Source organism: Oryx dammah, unplaced genomic scaffold (genome assembly GCF_014754425.2).
Source record: "Oryx dammah isolate SB20612 unplaced genomic scaffold, SCBI_Odam_1.1 HiC_scaffold_24, whole genome shotgun sequence".
In the NCBI taxonomy this organism is placed as follows: domain Eukaryota; kingdom Metazoa; phylum Chordata; class Mammalia; order Artiodactyla; family Bovidae; genus Oryx; species Oryx dammah.
Window position 1 is genome coordinate 83,721,624 of NW_024070208.1, and position 10,220 is coordinate 83,731,843.

Below are 10,220 nucleotides of genomic sequence, written 5' to 3' on the forward strand. Positions count from 1 at the left end.
GCGGGGACCCTCTCTCGGTGCAGTGCACAGGCCCTCCATAGGCGCGGTGAGCAGGGACCCTCTCTCGGTGCATGCACAGGCCCTCCATAGTTGCGGTGAGCGGGGACCCTCTCTGGTGGCTGTGCTGGGTCCTGTTGCTTTGCACAGGCCTCTTGCTGTGGCGAGTGGGGACCATCTCTCGGTGCAGTGCACAGGCTTCCCTTTGGGGCGTCTCCTCTTGTCATGGAGCACGGGCTCCAGGCGCACGAGATGAGTTGCTCTGGGTTGTTTGGGATCTTCCCAGACCAGGGGTTGAACCTGTGTCCCCTGCATTGGCAGGCAGATTCTTATCCCCTGGACACCAGGGAAGTCCTGGTGTGTGCTTGGCATGAGGAGTTGGTGATGTTGGGAGCAGTCTGGCCGGGAGAGGGGGCCACGTGTTTCCCAGCCTGTGTGAGAGCCAGGGAGCCTGCCCAGCGGAGGAGGCACAGAGGGAAGCTGCTGCTCTTCTCCACTCTTCCCGGTGCAGGGCCGGGCTGGCCCAGCCGCGCTGGGACTTGAGGCGTGTTGAGCGGTAGTGACTGAGTGGACAGGGGGCCTCTGGGATGGCTGGTTTGAGTCCTGTTCCCTGAGGCCTGTAGAGGAAGGCTCTGTGCATGACGAGTGAAGTGCTTCCCTGTTTGCTGACGTGTGGAGCCGGGGTGCCGGTGAGGGGATGCAGGAGCGAACCTCGCGATCACCCAGTTTCATTTTGAAAAGTTTACAGTCAGCAGAACAGCCGGGAGATGAGGGTGAACGCCCTGTGCTTCCACGCTGTTGCCATGTAGACATTGCCTTGGTGTTCAGTCGCTGAGTTGTGCGTGAATGCGTGGTTCCTTCGCTAACTATTTAACCCTCACGTGGGCTTTCCTGGTAGCTCAGCTGCTAAAGAATCCGCCTGCAGTGCGGGAGACCTGGCTTTGATCCCTGGGTCGGTGGATTCCCTGGAGGAGGGCATGGCAACCCACTGCAGTATCCTTGCCTGGAGAACCCCATGGACAGAGGAGCCTGGCGGGCTGCAGTCCCTGGGGTCACAAAGGGTCGGACACGACTGAGCGCAGCACAGCACCCCCGGGGACACTCCAGGATGTGCCCAGCATGCACATCTTTAAAACAAGGCCCTCCTGTTGCGCCGCCACGTCGGGCTGGTAGCGCCCAGGCGTTTACGCTGTTCTGGCGACGCCTTCCCTCCTGTGGACCTGGGTCTGCAGGGGCCTCTGTGCACTGCGTTCGCCCAGGGGTCGGGCGCTGCGTTCACCGGGACGTGTGCCGTTGCTCTCCAGCTCCTCCGCCGCTGTCCTTTGTGACTCCCTTGGTTTTGAAGACTCTGGGTTGTTACCTGTGGAACCCCTGCAGGGATTCCCTGAGCCTCCTCTGAGGGCTGGTGGCCCCTTGCTCCTGCCTTGGCCCTGCAGTGGATTCTTTGTTGCTGTTTTCATCAGTACAGGCTGCTTTCTGTCATCTCAGTGAGAAGCTGGGAGGGACGGGAGTCAATGCGTACTTGCAGTCTGCCGTCTTGCCGCGTTTCTCACAGTTCGGGTTTTGCCACGACTTGATTTGAGTGTTACCGCAGTGTGCTCCTTGCCCTTTTGGCGCTAAGCGTCCGTGCCTAACCAGCTGTCAGCCTGAGTAGTTGCTGTGCACCTGCTCAGACCCTCTGTCTGGTGGCTGTGCGACTGTCCTCCGGATGCGGAGCCCTCCGCGGGCAAACGGGCCGGTGCCGAGCCGCCCTCCTCTGCAGGTGCTGCCCCGCTGACCTGTGTGTGGGTCGGGGGGCCCAACGACTGATGCAACTCAGCGCTCTGCTCCCGCCTGGAACCTCTGTCAGAAGGCCTTTTGGAGCCTCGGTTTCCCCTTTACGAGGTGAGGTTGGGGTGAAGTCTGCAGCATCGCGCCTGGGGCTGCAGAGGCTGCTCCCGCGCGTCTTCACACCTGGCGGCGTCTGTCTGCGTCGTCGGTGCCTACGGGGGCAGAGATGCTACATCCCTTCCATGCGTGGGTCCTGCTGCCTCGCTCCTCAGGACTCTGTGCTCCCTTCTGTCCCAGCCCTTCCTGGAAATGCCTAAAATATTCGGGGTCTCTTTTCTTGAGTAAGTGGTCCATGTCCTCGTGTTTTAGGTGTCGATGCAGTGGAATCCACAGAATTGAATATGATCTAATTGTCATTTAAGGGAAAAGAAATGGGGGCACATAGGGTGAATGTGCTGCGTATCGATAGAATCCATCATCGAACTTTAATTTTATCTCTAGGGTGTAGGAGTAGGTGGAATTAAATGCAGAATCTGCAGAAGCCGAGAAAGAGAACATTCTCCGCTGGATTTCTGCTTTTCACATATCCCCAGCAGTACGGACCATTTGCATTAAACTTAAATAGCACAACTCATTTAAGATTCATTTTTTCACTCATCTTGTTCTAAAATCACAAATTCCACTTGACAATGTGATAGGGCAAGATTATATTTTTAAACTTTGAGAGCGACACTCCAGAGCTATCTATGCCAAAAGTAACAATTTCTTGTGTCAAAAATAACTTCCTCCTAAATTCATCAGCGGAGCTGACCTGGCTGGTTGCATTTGGAATGCTGAAGCTGCCTGAGTTGGGACGGAGCTGTGTCGGCCTTCCGCAGTGGGGGTCCTCTCCCTGTGGAGGGTGGAAGGAGAGCTTCTCCACTGTGTGGGCCTTCCACGGTGGGGGTCGTCTCCCTGAGGACTGGTGGAAGGAGGGCTTCTCCGCACTGCCTGGTCTTCTCTCTCTGGCACCTCAGCCGTGGTGGTGTCGTTGAGGTGTGAGTCGTCCGCTTTTGCAGCGGTGTGGCCAGGTGGGTCAGAGTCTGCTGTGGCTGTGGCATCTGGTGAGACGGGGCGGGTGTGTGTGTGTGCAGCGCTGGCGGGAGCAGCTCGCTGCTGCTGTGTTGCTCCTGGGTCTGGCGGTCAGTCCCGAGGCGACCTCTCCTGCCTGCTTAGAGTCCCAGCTGCGGGCAGGTCTCCAGGAGGTGCTTGCGTGTCGTCACCTGGCCTTGCTCAGCTTTCTGCACTGCCCTGCCTCTCTGGCCTCTCGGCTGTGACTCCGGCAGGGCCCACAAGTGTGGCCGAGGTGGTGGACTTGCTGGCTGTGGTGGGGGGCTCCTGGTGGCCTCGTGGCCTTGTGAGGAAGGACCTTCCTGATCTGCAGCCCACGCAGAGACAAGCCGAGTCAGGAGATGCCCGAAGCTTCTGATTTTGTGCCTGTGGTCCTTGCCGTTCTTGATTCATTAGTTATGCAAACCGATAATTGTTTTTTTTTGTTTACGCCAGTTTGAGTTGGGTTTCACTTGTTTACAGTTGGAAGGTTCCTGACTGACAAGCTCTTTGTTACATGAAGTATAACATTATGTGAAGTTTGCTTTTCTGTTATTATACGGGAGACTCTCCTGACTCTTGTACCATCTGTGAGCCTGGAAGCTAAGGCAAAGCCGCTCGCCAGTGTTGGGGTAGGGAGAGCCTCTCGGATGGGTGAGCTGGGCGCCCTGCCATCACCCTGCGGGTGGGGGTGCCCTGGCTGCTGTCAGGCGTGCCAGCGCTCCGCGGGCCCGGTTAGCAGGAGTGGCAGCTGGGTTTGAGGAAGAGAGGGTGGCCCAGGAGGTGGGAGCCCATGGAGGGCCTGGGGCAGGCTTCCTGCAGGGACCTTCCCTCCTGAAGGGGGGCTGTGGCCCTTCCCCAGACGCGGAGGGTCTGGTAACTGGGGCCTGCCCAGGGGAGACAGAACCGCGTGCCCGGCAGGCCGCAGGCTCCTGAGCCACGGCTTGTGGTTGGGCGTCTGGGTGTTGGGGTGACTTGTTAGGTCGACAGGTGCCCTGGGCCCTGTCTCCCTTCCTCTCCCGACCCCACCCTCCTTCCCAGTGCGCTGGGGAGAGGGGACGTCTCCTGAGAGAGCCCGAGCCCTCTGAGCGTGAGCCGGAGACCTGGGGTCTTTCTGGGAGATTCCTTGAGCAGGCCTGTGAAGCAGCTGTACTCTGTCTTCAGGAGCCAGTGCTACCGGGGGAGACGTGGGTTTATGTCCCGCTCTTACCCAGAGCAGGCTTGCCCACCAGCAGCCCGCACAACTCCGTGGCTGACCACTCGGCAGGCGTGTCCTGCCCGTTGTGCTGGCTGTGGAGACGGCGTGGGTGTGCTGAGTGGCCTCTTTATCCTGGGGTTCAGGCTGGGGGAGAAGCTCCCGAGTGCCGTGCCCTGCTTGTGCCGGAGGGTTCCTGAAGCTTCTGTTAGAACGTGAGGGCAGTGTCCTACTCAGAGCAACTGGCTCTTGTTGGCCGGCGGCGGGGCAGCCGCCCCGCATCTGGGGAGGGGCCGAGCGGAGGCTGGGAGACTGCAGTCAGACGGGGGCCGGAGGGCAGCGTGGTCATCCTCTGGCCGGGGGCCTCAGAGCTTCTGCTCTGGTGGGCGGGCCACCCTGACCGCATCGCCCCGCCGCGGGTGCTGGTGGCGGCTGGCGTGTGGCGCCTCATCTCTTCCTCAGGGATGGGTGAGCCCTCCTGTGTCCGGTGTTAGTTCAGGGACCAAGCCTGAGACCACGTGTGATGCTAAGTGTAAGGAAAGAGCGTGTCAGAGGGTGGTGCAGGGAGCGAGCCTGACGGCTGGGAGGTCGAGTTTGGCTCAGGTGAGTGACGGTCCGGCCTAGCCCTCCCGTGCATGTCCAGTGCGCTCGGCGGCGCCGGGCGCTGGGCGCTGGAGAACCTGCCTTCTCTGCTGCACAGGTGGGGCTGGGACGCTGGGCGGGTGGACTTCTGTCTGGGAGCCTCGGTGCCCTGATGGACTGAGGTGACCACTGGCAGAGGGTCCACGAGCGGGCAGGCTTGTCTCCGAAGTGTGAGTGCCCCGGGGTAACAGTGTGCACTGTTATTCCCACTTTCTCTGAACCCTAAGATTTTTTTCTTTTGTTGAATAGATTCCTGTTTCAGGAAGTAGTTGGTTATCTTTCTCCAGAGAAGCTCTTTAGTCAAAACATCTGTTGACTCAGAATGTGCGTCTTCCCCTCTCAGTGGCAGGCGCTTGTCTGGTCTCATTGTGTAGCTTCCTGTTGAGAAGTGTGGTATGTATGTGAATTCACTTAAGTTCTGACATCACTTTGGAGCCCATTGGTGGGCTGCTTCAGCCAACCAGACGCTTCCTGGTGTCCAAGTAGGATATATAGTTCTGGAATAACAGGAAACTTCAGCTTTCAACATCCTGTTTTTCTGGGGTTTGTGGCTCTCTGCCTCACCACGATGAAGGTTAGTAGATACTTTTATGTATATTTCTTCTTGCAGAATACTACAATTTGAATTTTCCAAGCTCTGGAATTAGGACCTGAGAGCTGAGACCGCCTCCTCCCACCTTTTCCAGGAGAAGGAGCTTTTGTGTTCTGACAGAAGGGAGTGGAGGCCTGTTCAGGGCCCTCCTTTTAATAAAGAGCTCAGCCAGCCCACTGCAGATGTAGCTGCACACGCCCGCCTGGATCACGGTCTCCTCTGACTTGAACTATAGTCTGTGTCACGGGGATTCCAGAGACTGTCCTCAGGGGTACCCGTTTTCATAGGCGGGCAGGATCTGGCATCACGAATGTTTTATCTCCTGCTCCATCCGCGAGAAAGGTGTGAGCAGTGTCGCAGAGTGCTTGGCTGTCTGAGTTCACGACTCTTCCCCTCTCCCAGCTTTGTTTGCGTTCCTCTCTCAACTTGGGTTTAACAGCCTTCTTTCTGGAGCTGGTTTGTTCAGCTCTTGGATTTTCTTTCTCTGGTTCACGTCTAAGCTCACCTCACGAGGATGTTTACTCATCTCAGAAGGTAAAGCAGGAGAGTGGGCCAGAGACGGCAGTGATTGTCTGATTTGGAGCAGCCCTGTGTCCTGGGTCGGTCCTCACAGAGACCTTCCGAGCTGTGGCGGGAAGGTGGGATGGTGGGAGCCGGGTGGGTCGCTGCTTTCTTACTGCGTGCGGGCCGTTCTCTGGATGTGGGGTGTGAGGTCTGCGGGGCGGGTTTCAGCTTCTGCGGCGGCCTGCGCAGGGACTGTGCAGTGTGCCAGGGCCTTGCTGGCTGTGCTGAGTGCGCCGGGGCTGCGCAGGGGGTGGGAGGCAGGAAGAGGAGCCGGGCTTCCTGGCAGGATGTGAGACGCAGGAACCGTGAACCAGCGGGGGCAGAGGTGGCGGGCGACCTGCAGAGGAAGCCGTTCCTGGGATGGCTGGCCACCGGAGTTCATTTTTGCCCCGGTGAGAGAACCTTTGAAGTATGTTATCCTAGTTTTCATTTTGACACATGAACACATCTTTCTGTTAACTGCATCTCTGAAAGAATTTTCTTTCCCTACTTTCTCTGGCACGAGTTGTGGATCATCTGACGGTTAAATTTTTTGGCAGGGAGTTATTATTTAGTGATCCAAAGCTGTGTGTGATCTTCAGACAGCGTTTGGGAGTGAGGTGTGTGTGTCTCAGCCGTGGTGTTTGTGCACACGTCCGAGACCCTGGCGCTGTGTCTGGGCAGCCCAACGTGGGTTCTCTTCCAGCTCCTGGGTGGGCAGGGCTGGGCCAGTGCGGTTGTGTCCCTGGTCTCTGGGGTGGAGGCGCCCCTCTTTCTGGAGTCTGCCTCCCCGCTTCCTCTCCCTTGACCCTTGTTTCCACTCTGGCATCTGGGCTTCCCTTTGGCTGCTCCTGACTTTGGCCTGGGCTGTGACCGGGAGAGGAAGTCTGTTGTAGGCATGCCCAGCAGCCTTGGCCTCAGTCTAAGAAGAGCCCTCTCTGAGTGCCAGGAGTGCCCCAGGTCACTGGGAGGGTGGGGCAGGGTGGTTCAGAAATGGACTCAGCCCCAGGAGCGGAGTGGCCCGGCCTCCTGGAAGCGGAGCTTCTGGGGTGCCCTTGCCCGGGTCTCACCTGCCAAGCCCGCTGTCTTCCTGCTGCACAGACTGCCATGTCCCGCCCCAGTGCCGGGCCCCGCTAATCCTGCTTATTCTCTTTCCCTTGCAGACGTTTGATGCGAACGATTTGTATCAGGGGCAGAATTTCAACAAGGTCCTCAGCTCCTTAGTGACGCTGAATAAAGTAACAGCAGGTAAGTGTCTTTCTGCAGAACTTGAGGGGAGGGGAAGCCACGGGCAGAGACCTCGCCCTTCTGTCAGCAGGCAGGGCTAACGTTACTGAGCTCAGAAAGGACCGCGCTAAACTCTCGGTTGTGGCCTTGCTGCGATGCTGTTCTTTTCCCTTGTCAGAGCAGCTCTTCCTTTTCGGGTCCCCGTGTGTCTTGGCGCTTCCCCTCCTCTGCCTGAGCGAGCAGCACAGGGGCCTCGTCCACCGGCGCGCTCGTGGGCTGTCCTGGCCCTTCAGATGGGGGCGCTCTCCCCTCACTGGGTGGGGAGGAGTGGGCCCTCGCGTCACCTGCTTGCTGAGGGGGCTGCCCTGCCACCCAGCGCAGCTCGCGCACCCACAGTTCTAGGCTAGCCTTCTGTGCTTGACCTTGGCTTGCAGTGGAGACTCTTGGCTGTTGCAATGATAGCACCTCGGGTCAAGCCAAATTAGGACCCAGGCGAGTAAGTGTAGACAAAGGTGCAGGTCTGGATTCTGGAGGAGAAGTGGGCTCCTAGACGGACGTCAGCACTCCACCCAGAGGAGGCCTTGCAGGAGGAGATCTGTGGCGTTGCGTGAAGGTCGTCCGTCAGGCAGCATGCTGCCTCCTGCCGGGACCACCCCCCCAACCCGTGAAGGGATGGGCTTGATGTCAGCACTCAGCAAGGGGGTGGCCGGCCGTGTGCGGCCAGGCTGGCTCTGATAGTACTGCTTCCCCCGTGACTCCATGCCCCGGCCCAGTTCAGTCACCCTGGCCGCCAGGGCCGCAGCTGATGTGCTCTCCTGGGGCTGGACGTGCGCTCGGGCCACAGGCAGGAGCAGCTTCGGTAGATATAGACCCCATGTGAGGCTGGAGGCGTCTGTTTCCGGGGTTGGAGGATGCTTCTGCTCCGTCCGCCAAGTGCCGATGCTCGGTCATCGCAATGGGAGTGCGGGGCTCCACACGCCCCGTGCAGACACGGGCCGGGGCCATGTCTCCAGGGCGCCCGTGCCGTCGCTCTCACCCCGTCTGGTGCAGACGTGTGTCACATGTGCTCTTGATGTCCCTGGGTGCAGAACGCAGAGCGCTCTTCTCTACAAAGAGCTGCTTGGATGTTCTGGAGCAAACTCAGGGCTTCTCTCTGCAGCTCTTAAACAAGAGGCCAGAGCTTGGTCGAGTGAGAACCCTCCGCCTCTGGTCTGCTGGCTGCTGCCCTCCGTGTCTGGTTTTGAAGCCAGTGTGATGCGTGGCTGTGCCTTCGCAGGTGTCAGCCATGGGGGCCAACTCAGGTGTAAGACGGGCTTCCCTGGTGGCTCAGTGGTAGGGAATCCACCTGCCAAGCAGGAGACCTGGGTGCGATCCCTGGGTCGGGAAGATCCCCTGGAGGAGGACATGGCAATGGTATTCTTGCCGGGAAAATCCCACGGATGGGGGAGCCTGGTGGGCCGCAGCCCACGGGGTCGCAGAGAGTCGGGCGCGACTGAGCGACTGAACAGCGGCAGGTGTGAGGCGCTCGCTGCCCTTCAGGGTTGCCGTCGGCCTCGCTGAGAGAGGCCCGCGTTGGCTCCCCTCTGCTGGCGCGCGAAAGAAGTGTTCTCGGGCATGTGGACGGATCCTTGCCTTTCTCTTGGACAGAGGAAAGGTTGGCGGTGGGGCAGGAAGGGGTCCCGAGCGTGCGCTGGGTACGGGGCGGCTGCTGGGCGGCTTCCTCACGCGTGTCCTCTGGGCACTGCCCTGTGCTTGCAGTTGCCCAGGCCCCTGCCCCACACTGGTGCTGAGCGCTGGCTGTTGCTGCCAGTGCTCATCTGGGCCTGAGAACGGGAGGGGCTGCGGACTGACTGTCCGGTGGTTTTAGGGCAGGAGTCCTAGATGCCTGGGCCCTGCTAGCTCTGGGCAGTCGGGGAGCGCACACCCTGTGGTACCCTCCTGGGCGCTGTGAGAGCAGCTGGAAAGCTCCGTTTCCCTGGGAAGTTCTCTGGCTCTCAACTGTTGATGACTAAGTCAGCATTTCCTCAGACACTGTGCCAGCCAGTCCAGACAGACCTGCCAGAAAGAGCGGGCCCGGAGGCCCCCAGTTTCAGGATGTTTTCACGGAAGGCCCCCACGCAGCTTCAGGATGTTGCCAGGGCCTGCGTCTCAGGGCAGTGATTCCCTGGAAAGCCTTTTTGTGGCCTTGCTTTCACGGTCCCGCTGCATCTGTGAAGCGGGCTGCTGACCTAGGTGTGCTGGGTGGTGGTGGGGCATGTGGTCCTGGCCAGACCCCCAACAGGGACCGAGCCTTTGGTGCCTTTGACACCCTGGTCCTTCACAGCCCTGGGAGGTGAGGAAGGTGTGGCTGCCCTCTTGCAGGGGGACTCGCCCTCTGAGGGGCCGCTCTGGCCAGAAGGGCCAGGGGCTTCTGTCGCACGTCAGAGTCTTTCCTTCTCCACACGGTCCCACTGGGGCTCGGCTCGCTGGCCCTGAGGGCAGGCAGGGGGCAAGGCCTGGGCGGTGCTCGGAACTCACCGGGAGGCCTGTTTTCCCCCAGGTGAGAGGAAAGGGTCAGAACAGACTGCCGGATGTTAGAGCCGATGCGCGTTCTGTGCAGCTGGTTCTGGGAAGGGCAACGAGGGTGCGTGCAGGTGGGTCCTGCGGGTGGGCAGCAGGGCGCTCAGCCCGCCCCCTGACGACCCTTGCAGACATTGGCCTGGGGAGTGACTCCGTGTGCGCCCGGCCCTCCTCCCACCGGATCAAGTCGTTTGACTCCCTGGGACCACAGCCTGCGCACGGCCGGACTTCACAGTTGTTCCAGGGCCAGTACCGCAGTTTGGTAAGTGTGGGCGTGGGTCCCGGCGGTGGGAGTGTGTGGTGGGCGGGGCTCGGGAGGCGCTTGGCACGGGGCGGGTGCCTGTGCTGCCTTGCCCCTGCTCTCGGGGCTGGCATTTGCTCATCGCCAGATTATCACAGGTCTCACGTCACGTTGGCTAATTTCAAGATGCCCCTCTGTTTATCTGGACGGAGGTGGGCTTTGAAGTGTTTTCCTCGTTGCGTGCATGGTGTTTTCTTGCCTGCTCTACACACGATTAGAAGTTGGGGCACAAGAATCCATGTCTCATACTTAGATGATGAAGAAAAGGCTAAACGTGGAAGACCCTCGAGGTGGTGGACCGAGCT

The 10,220-nt window shown here is 59.7% G+C and overlaps 1 protein-coding gene across 2 annotated transcripts in view; it reads left to right on the plus strand.

The window, feature by feature from the left end:
• Window positions 1-5,119: 5,119 nt before the first annotated feature.
• Window positions 5,120-10,220, plus strand: part of ARHGEF7 (Rho guanine nucleotide exchange factor 7) — a 60,017-nt gene continuing 54,916 nt past the window's right edge. Inside the window, exons 1-3 of one of the 2 annotated variants that reach the window (XM_040267462.1) lie at window positions 5,120-5,267; window positions 6,992-7,076; window positions 9,746-9,876. In XM_040267462.1, coding sequence (XP_040123396.1) covers window positions 5,262-5,267; window positions 6,992-7,076; window positions 9,746-9,876 — 222 coding nt within the window. In that variant the 5' untranslated portion in view covers window positions 5,120-5,261. The remainder of the gene's footprint in view (window positions 5,268-6,991; window positions 7,077-9,745; window positions 9,877-10,220) is intronic. The other variant, XM_040267460.1, reaches the window with a different exon arrangement.